We start from the raw sequence: 20,527 nt of genomic DNA on the forward strand, positions 1-20,527 counted from the left end.
CATTTGCCTCTTTCCATAAGTGAAAAATAATTGATACCATAAGAGTATTTTCTTTCTTTCTTTTTTGGTATTAACTCTTAACTTATGGGAGGAATGTAACACCGGTAATATAGAGTTCAGCTGTGAAGTAAGTAAAATTTAATTAAGATTTCATAAGAAAAAAACTATTACGACAAATAGACACCTAGACTATCGACCAAAAAAAATCAAGAGCAAGAATGGAGATTAGATATTAGTCTAAACCAATGGAGATTAGTTAGGTTTCAAGTTAGTGGCTTAAAATTTCAAAAAATTTACTTCTAAAAATCACTTGAAGGAGAAATAGTTTCTCTCAAATTTCCTCAGTGGCTAAGTTTTTCCATAGGTTTAATTATAAACCAAGTTTTCTACTTATTTTTTTTTATGAAAACTTATATTAATTGAAAGACATTCTTTTTAATAGATTTGGTCACTTCTTGACTTATGAGCATAGTCCACAGTATTTTCATTCTTTCCTTTTTCTCATTTTTGTCTTTTTTTTCATTTTCATAACATAGAGGGTTCAACTATCTTTTGGAATGAATAATGGAGTGAGGTTATCCTTCTTAATTAGAGTAGTTGTCTTATATGTATTTGATTTGATTGTTGGGCATCAATCATCTCTTGAGATGAATACCCTATAGTAGGGTTATCCTTCTCTGTTTGAGTGCGATTGCCTTTTACCGACATACACATTTTCTTTTATGTATTTTTTAAAAAAGAAAAGAAAAAATCAAGATACATTAATAATCTTATGTAAAAGAAAAAAGTAGAAAAAAAAGGAAGAGGAAAAAAAGGAATATATTTATTTTGAGTAGAAAAGGAGAAAAAAATTAAAAAAGTCAGTTTATCTTTAAAATAATGACATGTGACTATGTGTGCGCCGAAATAATATTTAGTTTGGGGTGTGACCAAACTAACTATTACTCCACTTATACATAAAAATTGGTTTAATATATATATATATATATATATATATATATATATATATATATATATATATATATAGGCTTTGTCTAACATGAACAACCACATTAAGTGGTGTATGGTGAACAGGTCTACTGATATCGCTATAACGAATACGAATTTTACAAAATCCACCGTTGAATAGAAAGTTTGTATCATATAGATCATTTATGTCAAATTTTAAAAATATTTAAAATCATTTGATATGTCTTTGAGACCCATCAAGATTAACGGTATTTAATAAAAACTCATAAACCGTTAATTTTGATGGGTCTCAAAGACATATCAAATGATTTTCAATATTTTTAAAATTTGACATAGATGATCTATATGATACAAACTTTCAATCCAACAGTGGATTTTGTAAAATTCGTATTCGTTATAGCGATATCACAAACTTGTTCATGATGCACCACTTGATGTGGTTGTTCATGTTAGAATTGGCCATATATATATATATATATAACCAAAGAGGAGGGATCCGTCGACTGCAGGAGTAAGTATTCATTGACTTACTCCGCTTAATAACTCGATATCGACATTATATTTCTTCAATCCAACCATTAAATTCAAAGATATTATTGAATAAATCAACATCTCAAATTATTTATATATGAAAAAAAAAGTACGGCTTAAAACTTCGTTCCACACAAATCAAGTTTGATGTTACAAGCAAGCAATATGGCTGAATAATGTGGCAAGTCATGTTAGACTTTTACTATTTTTTTTTGTTGAAAAGTCATGTTAGACTTTAATTCATCAACCTAACACATAATAATTAAAATATATCCACCGCTTCCAACACCTAATCCACATCATATCATATCTTATAAATACCACCCATTGCTACAACACTAACTCATAGTAAAAAATCTCCTTCTAAATTATACACAACATGTCAACAAAATTGATCAAAATTACTAGCCTTACCCTTATGCTATGGCTTTTCAACTCAATGGCCATAACAACATTAGCACAATCCAAAAATGAACAAGTTCTTGACACAAAAGGTAACCCTCTTGAGAGTAGCAAAAAATATTACATAAAACCAGCAATAACCGATAGTGGAGGCCGTTTCACTTTAATAGATAGAAATAATTCATGCCCTTTATATGTAGGTCAAGAAAATACTGATCTTGGTAAAGGGTTACCTATTATTTTCACTCCTTTTGCAAAAGAAGATAAAGTTATTAAAGTGGAAAGGGACTTTAAGGTAAAATTTTCAGCTTCTTCAATTTGTGTGCAATCTAATGAATGGAAATTGGGTGAGAAAGACACTAAGAGTGGTAGGAGAGTAGTTATAACGGGTAGTGGTGGTAGTTATTTTAGAATTGTGAAGACTCAATTTGAAGGTGTTTATAATATTAGGTTTTGTCCTACGGATACATGTTCCTTTTGTAAGTTTAATTGTGGGACTATTGGTGGATTGCGTGAGAATGGGAAGATTTTGTTGGCTTTGGATGGTAGTGTGCTCCCGGTTGTTTTTGTGAGAGCATAATATGTTTGTAGGTTACGTTCTACGTGGTAGACCGATATATGAAAATTGTCTAAGGATGTCATTTTAGATGTAGAAATTGTCTTCATTCTCATGGTTGAAATAATGTCACGATACGATCATCGTGAATTTGATAAAAATAAAGAAGATTATAAACTTCTACTTTCAACGCAGATCAAGCCATTGTCTCAAAAGTTATAAAGGAAGATTAATTATAAGCTCTTCTATCAATCATCATTGAAGTTTTGAGCAATTTTTAATTAGTGTTCTATTTGGAATAGTAGGTTTGTGTTTGTATTGCTTCCATTTAAGTTTGTGTTTGTAATGTACACTTGTCGCTTTGTCTAATAAACCTTGTTACTAATTGGAACTATCAAGGGTTGATCCTAAGACTTTGAGTGTCCCGAGGGAGGTAATAAAATACTATCTTCTTCCTTCACCTTTACGAAGATTAAGAAAGTTTATTCTGATATGATATTAAATTTGTTGACAATTAATATTATTTTTACAATTGTATCATTTAAAAGAGAGAATGAATAATATTTTTAAAAATAATATTTACATATTGTAGAAAAATATGTACTATAATTAGCGGTATGTTGGTAAAGAAATAATTTATGCCGTTAAAAATTTGAAAGGAATCTTATAAAAAGGGACAATTTTTTTTAAGAGGATCTTATATTTAGAGATAGAGTTAGAGGTAGTAATATCTTTGTAACTATTTTTTTTTGAGTAAATCTTTGTATAACTATTTGAATATCATTGATAAAATTTACAAATTCAATTCAATTGTCTCTCTAAATTTCTAAGTAGCTAGTTAATCAATTTTTTTTCCCTTCCTTTTATTAGTGCATGGGAGGTGTATTGTCGTTTATCTACTATTGTTCTGTTATGGGCGTTTTATGTGTGGAGTTTTGGCTTTTTGCCTCTTCTTTGTGTTTGTTCTTATCCCAATTTTTACTTGTTTTTGTTTTCTTAGTGCTTCTTTTATACTTTTTTGCGCATTAATGCCATAATTATTAATAAAAAAAAAAATCAAACTTTTTACTAATTCTATAGCCACCTCAATATGTATATATTAAAAAAAAAATTGTGTCCTATTAAAAAACAGATTTTTGTGTCCAAGAAATGGGCCCTAAACGGTCACTCACTTGAATTTGATCCACTCTCCGGGCCGCCACTAGAGCTACCTATATTAATTAGTTGGAGGTTGGAAAAGATGCATGTGTTTTCTGTTTCTTTTAGGACCCGTTTGGTGCGCATGATAGCATAGTGACATGATAGGATATAAAACAGGATAAGGATAAGATATGATAACAGTTATACTCAGTTATCATATCCTGTGTTTGGTGCACACAAGATAAAAAACATGATAACTATTATATTTTGTTCTTAATACATACTTGCTCATAATAATACGATAAGATATATAACATATTTAAATGACAAAATTACTCTTGTAAAACAATTGTTATTTTTTTAAAATTATTTTGTAATACATTGAATTTTATAAATAAAAAATATAAATAAGTAATCAAATAACTTTATATAATTTCAAATAAAAATCATGAAAATTACCCCTGTGAGAAAATCACATATATATTTAAAAATTAATTATTTTATTATTTATATTTTATTAATTTTATTTTATGTATTTTAAAATATATTTTATAAAATAAATCAATAATTTTTTTTCTCTTATCCTATCATGCTGGTAACCCAGCTCAAATGCAGGATAAGAATTATAACTAGAGAGACAGGATATTATAAGCTTCAGGTTTAACTTATCATATCCTGCTGTATCACCAAATACTGGATTGTGGTAGGATATGATACAGTTATCATATCCTGTCTCTTATCTTATGCACCAAACAGACCCTTAAGATATTTTCTTTCTTTCAAACTATAGAAAGATACTTCCACTTGCACCACTAGGAATTTCATGCTCAATAGCATAGCAGAGTCACCCTGACTCTTTTCTTTCATACATAGAAGGATTTTCTACCTCAATTTCTTATGGAGAGATGGATTTTCTACATAGAAGGATTTTCGTTGATGATGTTAGTATAATTTTTTATGGAGAGATGATATAACTCATACTACTTTTGTTGTTTTTTGCAGTTGTCGCATGTGTAATTGTCGTAGGATCATGCTTTTGTACTATCCGTGATTTACATGATATGACCATTAATGGAAGGAAACATTCTCTAGTGTCTGATCATTCCTTTGATCAACATATGTTATCATATCCTTTAAATCCTTTTGCCATTTTGATATCATTCCTTTGTTATTTTGGCACAGAGGATGAAAGTCTTCACTAGCAATCTAGAGGATCATGAAATGTTGACTTTGACTTTCTTGTCTTATATGTGTCCAGAGGTTGAGAGGATCATCTATATATACAATAGATGATTGTGGATGAAGTTCTGGATGAACATAGTCTTCATTTATAATCTTAGAAATTTGTTTAGATGATGTATTCACAAACTTTGACTACTTGTCTTGACTTGCAGCAAAAAGATGATGATCCATATCATCTCTGTTCGTTATCTTTTTGTTGAAGTCTTGGTACAGTGTCCAGAAGACGAACATCTTCTTTGACTTGGGCTTCTTTTTCTTCTACCGTGTGAGGATCATAAGAATCTCCTTGATAATATAATTAAGAGCATTTGTTATACCTATACACTTGAACACAATTAGATAAATTGTTCCATCCAAACACTAAATAAACGAGATGTTGTCTAGAATACATTTTGATCTAACAAAGAGTCATCTTCTGGCTTGGTCAAGGCAAATTTTGTTGTAAGGAACTAATTTATAACGTAGATTAATTAATGGAACAATATGAAACCAATAAATATATTAATTATCCAATTTAACCAAAGTTTTTATATTTTATACTCTTTCTCCTTTCCAAAAGTTATGGTCATGGTCTATCCATTCATTCCCAACAACACTTTATATTATTGGCGCGAGCCAAACGTCATTGTATTGCTGTTTATTTATGTCCATATAAGACGACACGATGGATCAAAACTTTTTGTTTATCCATTCATTTCCACATTCCACTACTTTACTTCTTCTCTCATAAAACTTCCATCCTTCTACATCATGCTTTCAATTTCAACAATTTCATAAGGTAATTTCCATAACTCCAACTTCCCCTTTTGTTTTTTCCATACTGCAAAACAGAACCATGTTGTTTATATAGCATTTGATTCCATAAAATGTGATTATATTATATCATCCTTACAAGTTAGACATACACATTAATATATTTTTTGTATTAACCGTACTCTGGTTTTTAGGAGAAGAGGACTCTAGTAATCCAGAATTTGGCCACGCGGTTAGTAAAGTCCGACAAAGAATAAGTTACTTATAAGTTAGTAATATTAATTGAATTAATTTAATTGCCAAAAGGTTACTAATAAGTGGGAAATTTTTCATTATTTTAGTTCATGGATGCTGTAGAGACAAAACCTTCACCTGGGTATGGTAAGCCTCCATGGATATTTAGAGGAAGGTAAGTGTGTCAAATGTGTGACAATCTTTAATTAGCTATTTTGTCTATGCTTGGATTAATGGTGTGTTTGGTGAAATAACTTGTGTGTCACTTTAATTGTGAAAACAAAACGACACTTTCGAATTTCAACAAAATCAGAGTGTCCCCGTAATTTTGCCGAAACTCAACCGCTAATCCAAACATACACTTTTATGTCTTGTCATGTAATTGATATTGCGAGTTGAGATTTTACTAAGTAGTTTTGTTTATGGATTTACCAGTGCCTTGTATCAACTCCATCTTGTGAGAGCTGAGAAAGCTAGAACATGCATTCCAAAAGAATTCAAATTGGTTGAAGCTTTTGGGTAGGTTACCTTTACTAATTTGAGAATAGAGTAAATTGGATCATCTACATTCGACTTTATGGTGCAGTCGACTGTATACATTAGATTTAGAGAGATATTTTGATTAAGAGTAAAACATTTCTTAATCTAATGACATACGGTCTACTGTACGATAAAGTCAGCTGTAGATGATCCGGGTTTGAAATATGCTCCTAAAGTTTAATTTTGAAACCATTAATTAATTGATGAATGTACTTATTATTTATAGATACACTCTTGGTGGATTCTTTCTAGCTAGTTATGAGGATAGTCCAGTGGGTGCCTTTGATGAGGTTTTGTTTATATATACTTTCATTCTCAACATTTTATTCCCAATTTTTGGAGACATTTTTCATGAATATTTACGGTACTTGAAAATTTGTTAGTACTATCTTTGATCAATTTGTTTATTTACAAATTTTTGTATACTGACATTAGAAATTTGTGATGGCTAGTATAGCTTGTTGTGATTGCTGGACTTGTTTGGAACCGCCCTACATCTTGCGCGTATGTTCTAACTTTCATTTCTATTTTGTATTATTATTGCATCATTTTCATTTAATTTAATAATGAAAAATGATGGACAAGAATCTGCTAAACAATAGAGTTAAGATCCCTCCATTTTCTTTTATTTATATTTCCTCCATTATTAAAGTTTGGCTAAATTGCACTGTTGTGTTCCAAACTTTGACAAACTTGTAATTTTGGAATTCTAACTTTAATAATAGCACTTTAGATCCCGTAACTTTAGTCCATTTTGCAAAATGTTGACCTCCGCTGATTTTGATCAAGTTAATGCACATGTGGATAGTGACTCACATGCAACGTTAACATATGTGGCAAGAAATGTTGACGTGACGTGTGAGTTACTGTCCACGTGTGTGTTGACTTTGTCAAAATCAGTGAGACTTTTTTGCAAAATGAACATAAGTTAGAGGCTAAAAGTGTTATTATAAAAGTTAGGGGACTAAAATTGCAAATTTATCAAAATTAAGAGCCAAAAATGCAAATTAACCTTATAGTTTTTAAATATTTTGAAATCTTTCAACTAATTTAATATCACACTTTTATATTTATATTTCTATAAGAATTAGAAAATATAGAGCATCACAGCTGTGATGGAGATAGTTAGTCATAAAAAAATTCATTTTTATATAAAGGGTTTAGCTTTATGTATGAGCTGATTCTTGCCTATTAGTTGTCCAATCAAAATTGGTTTGGATTGTTCATTTGGATAAGTTCCACAAAATCCACACAGTGGATAACAAACCTTATCACTTTCAAGTTCCAAAGCTTCAATAGTGTTATAACTTATTGTTCAAGTTGCACACTAACTACTCAATTAATCAACTTTTTTGCACTGCCTACTTTTTAATAAGAACTTATTGCACTACTGATGTAGGTGTGAGACAGATTCATGCATTCAGTAGGAGGAACTTTCATACTTATTAGTGAGCCAATATAATAAAATGATTGAACTCATATTTAAATGCTTTTTTATCATCAATGCATAATATTTTTTTTTGTCAAATAGTCTAATTGCTAGAAATTCCACTCTTAAGGTGGATAAGTGGGATGATCGTGGTTCGAATCCCAGCCCCCTGCATATAAAATACAATGTCCTATTAACTGAGCTGAGCTCACATGACTCTTCAAGGCATAATATTTATACTATATCATAATTATTATTATCTGATTTAAGAATTAGGTCGTGCTAAACAGTGCTCATAAGATACTTGTTAAACATATTTAAAAAGAAAATTAAGAATAAAGTTAATGCTAGAAAGATAATTAATTTTTTATATTTTTAAGATATACACAAATTTCAAGATAAAACTTTCTTATTAATATGCTTAAATAGTGTCTTAGGAGCACTGTTTAACAATTTGATTCCTTAAGAATTTAATCATAAAAACATAGAGTGTATATTACTTTCAAGATTAACCAACTTGGTGTGTATTATAGTTTTACACCAATATTTAATTAGAATACATCATATTCTTGACAAAAAAACCCATTTTGTAATTACATTTTAAAAATGAAAATGAAATTAGAATGTCAATTTAAACCTAACTTACACCTAGAGTGGATCTCTCATTTTCTCTAAGATATATTTAAGCAAATTTTTATTTTTAAAGATTTGTTGGAAAATCACAGTGGCCATCAACTTTTATTTAAGATGCTATTTTGTCTTCTTCTTCTTTCCAGCCATATTACTATTCTTGGAAATTATTTATTTATAGTACTTTTAATTCCAATCATCACATAAGATTAAGCATTGCAATTAATGATTTAATTTTATATAAAATTATATGCATTTCTGGCCCTCTACTTAACCTTAAATAAGATAGTCCTACATTTTTAAATTTGAGATGAAAGTCTTTCTTTAATTCACTACATCTAGAGTTCTTCTTCGCAATTCAGTTCGGAGTTTATTTATCATGAATACGACACATAATAAAATAAACTCTGAACTGAGTTGTGGGGAAAAACCTATGATTTATATGAAATAGGAGACTAAAATCTCGATTTTATTAATAGGGTGATTAAAATCCCTTGGGGACCAAAATGCATTTTATCACATTGCCATAGATACATATGCAATAGGAAACTAATATACAATTTCTTTTTCTTTCTGTTGGCTACTTAAAGATGGGCAACAAAGGTGTATGTGAACAACAATGAGGCTTGTTCTCATGGAAGAAAGGTGGGAGAAGAAATTTCCTACATGTATATTTACAAAATAATCATTAATCTGAAATGAGAATATAAAGTTTTTCAAAATAATCCATTTATTGATCATGTTCCAAATTTTGAAACCAAATTTTTGTGCTTGATGTTGTTGTAACTTGGTACTTTTTCTACAGGATGTGGGGCTTCCAAGTCAGGTGGCAAGATTTTCCAAGGTAAAATAGAAAAAATTCATGTATACCAGGTGTTACCTAGTTAAGTAGCTAACGAAGTACTTAAGTAGAGAACAGTGTGAAATCCTGAAATTTTCATTTATTTGGGGTGTCAGCTAGTTAAATAGAAAACTCAATTCTCTAGTAGACAGTGTAAAATCCTGAAAATTTCATGTATAGGGGGTGTTCGCTAGTTAAGTAGTGAACTCAATTCACTAGTTAAGTAGCGGAAGAGATATTTTAGTAATTTCAGGAGGCACACAAGAAAAACTAGGGGGCGCGATAAGAAGATCTCAGTAATTGGTATAACTACTCTTGGTGTCAAACATATCAAGTTATAAGTTTAGACTGACTACACCATGAAGTACTAAGAGGGTGTTTAGGCAAATATCTTACATTAATATTTCATCAATAAATGCTTATCATATAGTATATAATTGTTTTGTTTCTACCATCTAAGAAAAAAATGAAGACAAACATGCGTAAGTTCTATATAAACCAATTCTTGTATAAGCTATTTTGAGGAGTTTATATTTATATTAAAATAAGATGAAAACAACTTATTGACATAACATAAATTTTTCATATAACATCTTGTAAATAATTGCTTGTGCTATAAGATAAACTATGTTTAACTATTCCAAACACCTTCTAAGACAAGAATCATTTCTGAATTCTCTTAAATCTACACTATACAGTAGGCAGGCATTCATACATTAACTTTAACTAAGTTCATTGTTGATTCAGACAATTACAGCAGTCTCAAGTCAATCACGAGGCAGGAGTGGATTTTTAAATATGATTCCAATTGGTTCTGAGTTCGACAATCCAAATGATCATTTGAATGTTCAAGTAACCGAAATCGAATCTTTTGGTGTAGCAGATAGTTGTAATATAAGTCTCATAAGTACTGGTGAGTTAAATTTGATTTGGAGGATCCTTCATATATTTCTTGTTATATGCATTGCCTATAGTTACTTTACTTTCATAATGACTTGTTTCATACATTTAATTCAATTCTATATTGCATGTAGAATTCAATTACACAACATGCATGTCTCGGTGTTATTAGTTTGGGTTAAATATGTTTGTAGTCATTATAAAATGGGTTAAACAGTGTTTATCCCCCGAATGTTAGCGAATTTTGGCATTTTCGATTATCCCCTTGTAATGTGAAGATTCCGTCCTTTTAGCTCCTCATTGAATATAATGGCTTAAGATTTTATCCTTTTGCCTCCGATAATGTTAGTGAATTTCAAATTACCCCCCTCACGAAGCATGCCACGTCATCATTTATGCAAAATCTTGAGCCAACATATTTCATGAGGGACTAAAAGGATGGAATCATCACATTACAGGGGTAACAGAAATAAATATTACAGGTAGTAAACCAAAATTCGCTAACATTGTAGGGGTAAACACTATTTAAACCTTATGAAGTTACAGATTTAACCCTATTAGTTTTTTTTTGACAAAACCCTATTAGTTTTAATCCTAGGCAATTTGTTAAATGACATGTTAGGGAAAGAATAATTATGCTCCATAATACAGTTTTAATTTTGTTTTATTCAAGTAATTTCACTTCTAATTGTAATTGACATAAGGTTTTACTGATTACAAGCATGTTGACAGCAGTTCCTGCTTTGAAGTTTGACCGTTGGATGGGGCCAACAATTAAAATGTCACTTCCAAGTTTCAGGTAAATCAGTTCATGGACTCATTCATCTCCAATTTTCAAGAACAAAGTAATAATCAATCTGTTTTGAATTTGCAGTGGCGGGACAGAGTTTAATCCAAACCTACTTAAGTACTCTTGCCAGATTGAATGCAGGTTTAGTCCCTCTACTTAAAGTTTCCAAAGAAAGTAATTAGATTGTGTTGTCGTCGCAGTTACAATAAAATTTTGATTGTTGATATTGCAACAAATGCATACAATTGCAACCGGTTCTGCTGCAATATTGCATACATGATGTGTTGCAAACACCTCCAAACCTTTCAAATTGCGGAAAGGGTTTTAAATAAAAGTCCGCGACTGTGATTTGTGCCGCAACATAATGGTTGTTAATATTACCGAAACTGCAATGCAACTGCGCCTGAGGTCGCATTGGATGCATATGAATACAATTCTTTGCAATATCAAGCAAGGATCACGAAACAACTACTCTTTTGACCGCTATTTAAAACCCTAACTGCGACCACATTTACAATCATTGTTTGGACTGCAGTTTTAGACAGCAATTTAAAACTATTTCAATACCATGATCTTATTGCACGGAATACTACTATTCAAATAATGTGTTATGTGACATTAAATTAGGGTGCAACCAGTGAAGCCTTTGAAGGTTTCAAGAACATTACCTTTAACAAATGTTGATGACAAAGAGCAACAATCTTTACAAGACTATGGAAAACAGAATTTAACTACCTATGTGATGTTATCAAAACCTATATTAGCACTTAAGTTTAATCAAATGAAGATGCAAGTAGAAGCTCCCATTGTACTTTACCAATGCTCAAATTCTTTAGAAACTACTACAACTACTGTAAGCTCTGTTCCATAAACTCTAGTTTTACAAAAACATACATGAATATTTGTTTGTGTTTTTCCACAGCAAACTATTGCAATTTTCTTATTCAATTATGTAGTATTACAACTCTCAATAAAAATAAAGTGCTGGGATGTTTCTTTTTGAATAAACTATTAATTTAGTCATTAAACTATCACTCTCAAATTTAGTTTCTAAACATATACTCCTATATGTTAGATAACTAGTTAGGAACCCGTGCAACGCACGGGCGAGGACGATTGAATTATCCAATTAAATACATCAGTTAGATAATACAACAAACAATAACTTCAGAGTATCATTCAGATAATTAATATAGATAGAGTTAGAACTGAAAATCATAATAAACTACAACACATCAAACATAATTGTTTTTGAAGAAGACAATTATTGATGTTGATTAATGATATCAACATTCAAATAATCAGGTGGATCTAAGACAGTAAACCGAACTCTTGCGCCAGGTTGTATTTAGCATTCTGAACAAATTCAAACCATCCCCCAGATATAGACCTCTCATTCCTATTTCTTGAAGATGTTTTGATGGCACAATTCGGGGAAATATTTGTGTTGTCTAAAACCATAACAATTTGGTCTTGTTGTGGTCCCAAACACATCCTACTTATGCTTGTAGGGAAATGCTTGATAGTGAAAAATTATTCGGAACTAAGGATAAATTTTCATAATCAAAGAATTAAAGTTTCAATTTGTCTATGCAAATAGCTATACATCTTGAAAAACGAAAAGCAAAATTTGAGAACGCACGAACAATATCATTTGAAGAACACTATGGTTTAAGAAAAAATAGAGGTGACTAATTCATCAAAGACTACATAAAATCATACAGCTCCCCGTACATTTTTTAGAGATATAAAATTTGAAATTTATTGATGCTAAAACTTAAGGAATAGATAAAAAATTTCATTGAAGACTAATTCATCAAAACAATACATTAGATAAAAAAATTAAAATAAATTTCATTGAACACCAATTCATCAAATCAATGTATTAGTAAAAAAACAAATCTATAAGTAAATACTTTGAACTTTAAAAGAGGAAGTGAATTGACCTCCTTGAGTTAGGTTGAAATGTCACTCATCCCCGTGTGTTTTTTAGATATATAAAATTTGGAATTTATTGATGCTAAAACTTAGATTATATTACTCTGTTGTATTAAGAAGTTAGAATATCTAAGTAAAAATTAATGTAATTAGATGAGATTGAACCATTTTATCATTAAAATTTGAATTCTTAAGTCGCAATCAATCTAATTGGATAAGATTGAATCGATAATACATAAAAGTTAGAATTACTAAATTGTAGTTAGTCTAATTAAGTGAGAAATATTACTCCATTAACTTGTAACGTGAAATTCATGCTCTAATATTCTTGGAAAATAGAAAACTAAAATAAATTTCATTGAATACTAATTCATTAAAACAATACATTAGATGAAAAAACTTAAGATAAATTTAGTTGAAGATCAATTCATTAAATCAATGTATTAGTAAAAAAATAAATATATAAGTAAATACAGTACTTCAAACCTATTGAATACACAAAGAGAAAATTATATTGACCTCCTTGAAAACGAACATCTTTATAAACAAATGTAAAGAACATTATGAGGCATAAACAATTGTTGATTAAAGAAATTGGATTTGTTAAACGTTGGAATTAAAATATTTGTTATACTAAAAATTGCAAATAAAATATTAAAGAAATTGGAGTGTAAGATAAGCATAAAATATTCAAAAATAAAATTACTCACAATTTGATTCGATTTGGATTAAAAATTATAAGAATCCAATCTGACCCGGTCCAACTTGTGGTACGGGTATGCACGGGAACATTCAATTTGGTTTAATAAAAACTTGCAATATTTAGTTTAATAACAGTGCAATATATATTGGCCAGAAACTATTCGACATAAGTTTGCACTTCATTAATTATTACAATAGAGAAGAGTTTAGATAACAGTCAGACTAAACACGTTTAAGGTAAAAATAATTACAATAAATTTGAATTTGAAACAACAAATACAACATTCATTGCCGTCAGTAATATTAGTAGACAATGGGGTCGTTTCTATTGCTTTAGTGCTTTTCACCAATAAATATCTTGTTCTTCAATGGCCTTAATACTACAGTAGACCATGACAGCTGCTGATGTGGGGATAGATCCCATCCAAATTTTGGAGTCAATACTTCCCCACATACACCTACTAAATTATGAACTTCAAAATTCAATCTAAAATGATAGGATAAATGGCAGTGGCAACATTGTAATGCAGCTTTTAATCTAAGGAAAACTACAGCTGCATCAGCCACGTTAGGTTCGGCTTCAATGTTATCTTAACTAACACGCCGAAAGAAGGAGCAGCTCTCACATGCTACCTAGGACAGACAGCCTGGTGGATCAATTTTTGCTCTACCTCTTAACAGTATAAAAAATATTACAAAAACAAAAAACAGTGATGGTAACTGCATCTATTCTTCAACATTAAAATTATATTCAGCAATTGTCCAAAGCCTAAAACATTCAAGAGTTCATGATTGTTACTCTCTTCCCCAATTGTTGTCTTGCAAGAAACGTACCCCCCTATAAAAAAAAAGAAGATCAAATCAGAAATAATGATACACACAAAATTAGGCGAAAAAAACAGCAAGAAAAAGAAGAAAGAAAATGGTGAAATTCTCTTGAAACCAATTGTGTGCAGTCGCTGCGACCTCCATCCTGCAACCTCTGTCACTCATCGTCGACCTTCTCTAACCCTCCATGATGATAACAAACACTCCAATAAATCCAAACAATTGCACTTTTTTTATATCATTGGTGATCCAAAACAATCAAATGAGAAGTTTGTAGAGAAAGAAAAGAGATAAACAACTATAAAAGACAATTTCTGAAATTTTCAAAACCAAATAGATATACATAGATGTGAAGTTCATATCAGACCAAATATTTGTTGATGCTGGGATCCTGCCCAAATATCATCTCATAATTCATGTTATCAAAATCTGCAAATTAATAAGAAGATAAATAAAACAATCCATCTACTTATATACATCAATTATTGAGATTTATTTAATAATAAGCATTTCCTTTGAATAGTTCCAAATGCTTTGATGTTTATCATACAAAAAATGCAATAAAAATATGTCATGTATGAATAAGAAGATAAAGATTTAAAGGATATTTATTTTGAAACTCAACCATATCAGACACTTACCACACATCATAACAATCATGGATAACCTAGATCCATGAAATTTAACAAACATGAATTCATATAGAAAATAAAAACAATCTTCAATAGTTTAGCCTCTTTTAGGAGTGTAACAAAATAGTAAAAAAAAATAAAAAATCATAATCTCAAAACCATTGAGTAAAAGTAGTCCATATGAACTGATTTGGGACTCTCAAATTTATTTAAGCCAATTAGATTAACCTCAAAGTGAATGCATATGGAGAAGAATGCACAATAGTTCGATTGAATGGTTAAGGTACTTCCTGACATTAAATTGATATAAAGATCAATAATGCCCTGTTACTTGCTATTGTAACTGTGTTGTGAGGTAGTAAGTTTAGGGATCAAACTACTATAAGCATCTAAATTATGCAAAGGTTTTTCAAACAACACGGTTAATAGGATTTTCAAAGTGTTGAGAGTAAAATCAACTAAAATTAAACATTAAAAATTATCAATGCAAGGCCAACTCAAACACATCTAATGACTAATTTGAACCGATAATTAGATAGTCAAATCAAAGAACATAAAAATTCATGTTATAAGAAATGAACATATAAGGAAAGATAATTAAATAGTCAAATAGGATAATAGTCATTTTTTACTTGAACAAAAATAACATGAACAGAATTATGCAATTTGAAAGAACTATGCAGTTTTAAATCAATTTCAGTCCAAATGCAATCACAATTTAAAAAAGTCAAGAATCCAAAAATGTTAATAGAATTAATAGATATCAAGTTCACATATCGGTGCAATTTCAGGTTTAGTAAATGTAGCCATGTGTTTACCAAATGCAACTATCACATACTCATGAAATAGTGAAGAAAATTCATTTCAGGTTGAGTAATCAAGTAATGGTTCAATCCTTTTTTTAAAGTTTTATCATCAAGTAACATAGACTAACCTGAATGGCTTGAGCCCTCAACTCCTTGGTCAAAACAATGGGCATAAATCACTGAAATTCCTAAATGGCTTGAGCCCTATTATCCATACCTTTTGGTTTCAGTCCATGCCTTTCAGTCAACACATGTAGTCTAGTTAAAAGCTATATCCTCCTGTAAACCAATATTAAAATAAAAATTAAATCATGATTAATATAAGAGATTAAGAAAACATAAAATACGCAATTAAGGAGATTAATTGAAACATGTATTCTTGTAACAAATAGTTGAAATTGGATTAGAATAATGCTAACAAAATACGCAACTCAAGACTATGCTTTCCGGACAACTTGGGTTAAAAAACAACCGTGTGCAATTCATACAGTTTTGTATGTGAAAGTAGTCTACAAATTCCATATCAATTACTTCAGTTTCAATATGCAAAACATAAATATATTTAGACAAACTATTAGCCTTCATGTATATTGTAAAACTAAATATAAATATATATGTTATACTCATCTAACCTTGAAAAGTCTTGGCCTTTGCTAGTTGCACAATCACTACTGCATTGTTGTAATCTCCAGAAGCAATAAAAGCATTCAGTTCATCAACATACGGACCAAATAGAGTGCATTGAATCTTATGCCTATGACATGGAAATTAATATAACAAACTCAGTTACACATCTTATTTTACTTTGATTCAATTTATAATGCAAGTTTCATTATGCTATAAGTAAAAAACCCAGACTTAGTATAGAGCAACAGATAAAAATTTCCATACCCTTGTGCCTCTAGAGCAATCACATTAAGCTTAGTGGTAGATCCATGCTGGCTTGTTACCTCACGTTTTGTTCCAACACCAGTCAACACCCCTATAACATCTGAAAAATAACATAGAAAATACTTAGTAATCAAAATTTTTTTATCATATATACATACAAACTTTTGGAAGAAATAACATAGAAAATACTCAAATGCAAAACACATACCCACTAAATAGTCAGTATCATAACTTCCACTCACAACATCAGAAATAGGAACTAAATGAAAAGGAGATCCCTTAACATCATGGTTCGTAATCCTCTGAACCACCGATCCAAACTGGAAATTCAGCTTGTAGCGATGCTGAGTAGTACGGTATGCTCCACCATTAGTCGAAACCCCCAAATTTTCAAAACTATAAACTTTTCCTTCACTTAAATCATCCTTAAATTTATAGATAAGTGTTTTCTTAACAGTAGCATGGATTCTACCACCCTCAGAATCCATCAAAACCATTTCTAAAGAGAAAGGACTGTTAGGTCGAGAGAAATCAGAAACTTCCCATAGCCTTAAAATTTTTGCCTTTAAATTCCAACTTGTTCTCTCAGAATCAATTTTTTCAATTTCAGAAAAATGTTCACCATTACCAATCATGAAAGCCATTTTAAAAAAAAAAAGGGTTTTTTTTTTTAATTTCGAAAATAAAAGCGTGTTTGAAAAAAGGAAGTAAAACAGACTAGGTGTGGAGGGTATGAATTTGTTTGGTGCAGCGGAGACAATAAACTACATACCTGCTTAAATAGACAAAACCTCTAACCCTATTTCAATTATAAAATGAATAAATCGATTAAACCCTAAGGCGGGAGAATCTGAAATTGAAATTCAAAGTTACCTTTTACCTATTCATCTGATCTTATCCCTTTGGAGAAAATCTGAAAATTGATGCCAACAGCATGCGCCTTGACCAAACCTGCAAAATCAACAGAGAATGAATCAATAAAATGGGTATTATTCAACATTGGGTTTTTCATCTTGTAAAGACATGAGAAAAAATTCCCAAATTAGAGGAGGATTTGAAGAGAGATAAGGGATTAAAATGGATTTTCTGAAGCTTTGACAGTGTGAGAAGTAGATGTTGCATGGATAAGGGATTGAAGACTTTTGATTTGAAAATTGTTTCAAAGTTCATAGCCCAAAGGAGAAGATGAATTCAGAGAGCACATGTGAGAAAGGAGAAGATGAAAACGACATATGAGAGCTATTCGCTGTCTTTGTTTGGCCGGATGCGTTTTTTTTATTATTTTGCACAATCCGGACCGGGCTTGGTTAATATGGTTGGACTGGACTCTTGCCTTAGGCCCAATAAGCGAACAGATGAATTGGAGGGAAAGATAATTCAAAATCATGGCCAAAAGAAGCAAAAATTTTAAAAATTTTCCAGCTAGGAATTTGGCAGATTAGATGTGTGATTAACATGTGTCAAAAATTGCCATTTAGCTGAGTTCAATTTGTGTAGTTCTAATGATAGTATTGGTGAGCTTTGTGCTATGGGCTTTATGTTTTTATGTTAGTAGTCTGGTCATTAGGCATTATTATATGTTTTTATGTTAGTAGTCTAGTTATCTGACTCTAGCCGTCATTTTGTATTTCTCTCTGAATTTTAACATGGTATCAGAGCCGGGTTAACGACTACAATGTGGACATTTGACTCAGGCACACGCTAAGCGTGAGGGTTGGTGATGGAATATGTAAGTTGTGTTGTTGGAGTTTGTTTGAAGTCCACATTGCTAGGTTCCCGAGCTATTAAGTGTATAAATATGTGAGGACAACCTCACACTATAAGCTAACTTTTGGGGTTGAGATCTAGGGCCGGTCCCGATTATTTGGAGGCCCGGTTTAAAAATTAAAACCGGACCCTATATAAAATAATGTTAAAAAATTAAAAAGAATTATCCTTTATTTAAATTATAAGTAACATAAAAAAAAATCCAACAATAAATTGGTTCAAGTAATAAGAGTCTTTGTCCCCTTAAACATGTGGTCATGGATTCGATTTCATGGCTCGTGCTCACGAAGAAAATTTTGTTTTTTTTTGGTTGGGAGTGAGAAAATTCATAATCAAGAATCTTGTAATTATTACAGGGTCTCAAAATTAACATTGGTAATATATAACTACTATTATAGGGTCTGAAAATTAATCTATTGACTACATCTGCTATTTTATAAATACTAACAATATATGACTATTATTATACGACCTCAAAATTTTGAATTGAGGCCTCCAAAATTTGGAGGCTCGATGCCGTCGCTCACCTTGCAACCCCTTGGTGTCGGGCCTGTTGAGATCCAAGCATATTTAACAATTGAACATGTCTTAGACAACTTGCTAGATTAGTATTTATGACCTTGTCAAGTTGTCACGATGAACTAAATTGCATATTTAGCCTCTTATGTTTATTTTAAGTTTCAATGGTCCCTTATGTTATTGATATCGACATAAGTCATCCTTTTCGTTAATTTCTTCGAACTTTTCGTTAATTTTAAGTTACTTTCTTCTAAAACTTTCACATAGTACCCTTCTAAGTTGTCTGCGTACACAAAACTAAACTATTAGTCATGTAGACGATTTAAATAAAAATTTGGTTAAACGGACCAACTTAAAAGTTTTTAAACGTAATAGACCAAATTGAAATCTAAAATAAACACAAAAGGACCAAGTATACAGTTAAGTCATTTTTTTTTCTATGGAATTCCCTCCAATTTTCCTAAGTGTGAGAATCTACACCATTAATCATTTTATCTCTTCGAATTTCGACACTAAAGTAAATTTGTTGGAGTAGATTTTCGTGAATGGATTTTCTCCCGTGAAAATCGCTCCAATTTTCTCAAGTGTGAGAATCTACACCATTAAATTAAAATGACAAAAGTAAAATTATGAGAAAAAATGATGAATTATAAAAAGTTTGAAGTTGATTCAATTATCTTATTAAAATAAAACATAAGTTAGTAAAAATAAGGCAAAAGTTCGTGAAAAAAAGGTTAACAAACGAGTCCTTTTTTTTTGTCATATAAACTTAGAGAGCAGATTCTCTCAATTTGAAAATAAACTGCAGAGGGAGCGGTTCAAATCCCCACCATTCACATTTATGTTTTTGTATTTTTATTTTATTTTATTGTTTAATAAAGGAACAAGATTGCACATGAGGAAACATTAATGAGAGAGGATTTGCTCTCATAAACTTATAAGTTATAAAATTAAAATCTGACATTGAATTGATGGTGGTTGTGGGCTGCAAGCACAATGGAAAATGGTATTTGCAAAAATGTTAGCACTCCAACGTTCAAGTCAGTAACAACTCAATATGAATGTGTATGAATTGGGTGAAATGTGTGTATTTTGAGAGTGAGTGTTTGGACGTATATGTAGGCATTAGGATTCATGAAGGAATGCACAATAGCCTTGTAGGCCCCTTTATGTGAGAGAATCTGAGGATAATACATTTCATGCAAGAAACTAATTTATCTGTTATGGATAGTGCATCATTAAGAGTGGTGAGCCTTTAACTGGATATAGATGAGTCATATTGGACCACAAAATATGTTGGGCCTTTTGAGTGATATGTGCTTTAGTCCAGTCCGAAACACCAGAAAAATGGATGAGTCATAGGATGAGTCATATTGGAAGATTTTTTCCCATTTAGACGAGAGAGTAAAGTGTGATCTATCACCATATCACTTCATTCAAATTTCTCACATGTTACTCTCTTTTAAAAAATGGAGATAGAACACATT

General features: G+C 30.7%; 3 protein-coding genes across 19 annotated transcripts; 2 read left to right on the top strand and 1 right to left on the bottom strand.

Annotated features, from left to right (window-relative positions):
• Positions 1–1,829: 1,829 nt before the first annotated feature.
• On the top strand, positions 1,830–2,852 carry LOC123894951 (kunitz type trypsin inhibitor 106-like). The gene has a single exon (XM_045945104.1). It carries the CDS (start codon positions 1,880–1,882, stop codon positions 2,480–2,482), a length of 603 nt encoding a protein of 200 aa, XP_045801060.1. The 5' UTR covers positions 1,830–1,879; the 3' UTR covers positions 2,483–2,852.
• A 1,557-nt stretch (positions 2,853–4,409) lies between these two features.
• On the top strand, positions 4,410–11,965 carry LOC123894952 (protein NEOXANTHIN-DEFICIENT 1). Of its 6 annotated transcripts, none has more exons than XM_045945105.1 (12): positions 4,410–5,618; positions 5,788–5,825; positions 5,935–6,002; positions 6,263–6,346; positions 6,594–6,657; positions 6,825–6,871; positions 9,017–9,071; positions 9,232–9,270; positions 10,015–10,180; positions 10,900–10,966; positions 11,042–11,098; positions 11,585–11,965. In XM_045945105.1, the coding sequence occupies exons 3-12, from the start codon at positions 5,938–5,940 to the stop codon at positions 11,826–11,828; spliced, it is 888 nt and encodes a 295-aa protein (XP_045801061.1). In that variant the 5' UTR covers positions 4,410–5,618; positions 5,788–5,825; positions 5,935–5,937; the 3' UTR covers positions 11,829–11,965. The 6 variants fall into 6 exon arrangements, with proteins under 6 accessions (XP_045801061.1, XP_045801065.1, XP_045801066.1 ...); XM_045945109.1 differs by having other exon boundaries at positions 4,427–5,618; positions 10,903–10,966; XM_045945110.1 differs by having other exon boundaries at positions 5,475–5,618; positions 5,788–5,850; positions 10,903–10,966.
• Positions 11,966–13,860: 1,895 nt separating this feature from the next.
• LOC123894953 (replication factor A protein 1-like) lies at positions 13,861–18,018 on the bottom strand. Of its 12 annotated transcripts, none has more exons than XR_006804026.1 (5): positions 16,755–18,015; positions 16,496–16,617; positions 16,081–16,142; positions 14,793–14,854; positions 14,313–14,435 (listed from the first exon to the last, which is right to left on the bottom strand). XR_006804026.1 is itself a non-coding variant. In XM_045945118.1 (4 exons), exons 1-4 carry the CDS (start codon positions 17,396–17,398, stop codon positions 16,126–16,128), a joined length of 675 nt encoding a protein of 224 aa, XP_045801074.1. In that variant the 5' UTR covers positions 17,399–18,009; the 3' UTR covers positions 13,861–16,125. The 12 variants fall into 12 exon arrangements, 7 of the variants coding, with proteins under 7 accessions (XP_045801074.1, XP_045801067.1, XP_045801070.1 ...); XR_006804024.1 differs by having other exon boundaries at positions 15,992–16,142; positions 16,755–18,013; XR_006804027.1 differs by lacking the exon at positions 14,313–14,435 and having other exon boundaries at positions 14,636–14,854; positions 15,992–16,142; positions 16,755–16,854; positions 16,963–18,009.
• Between the last annotated feature and the right edge of the window lie 2,509 nt (positions 18,019–20,527).

Source organism: Trifolium pratense, linkage group LG7 (genome assembly GCF_020283565.1).
Source record: "Trifolium pratense cultivar HEN17-A07 linkage group LG7, ARS_RC_1.1, whole genome shotgun sequence".
NCBI classification, from domain to species: domain Eukaryota; kingdom Viridiplantae; phylum Streptophyta; class Magnoliopsida; order Fabales; family Fabaceae; genus Trifolium; species Trifolium pratense.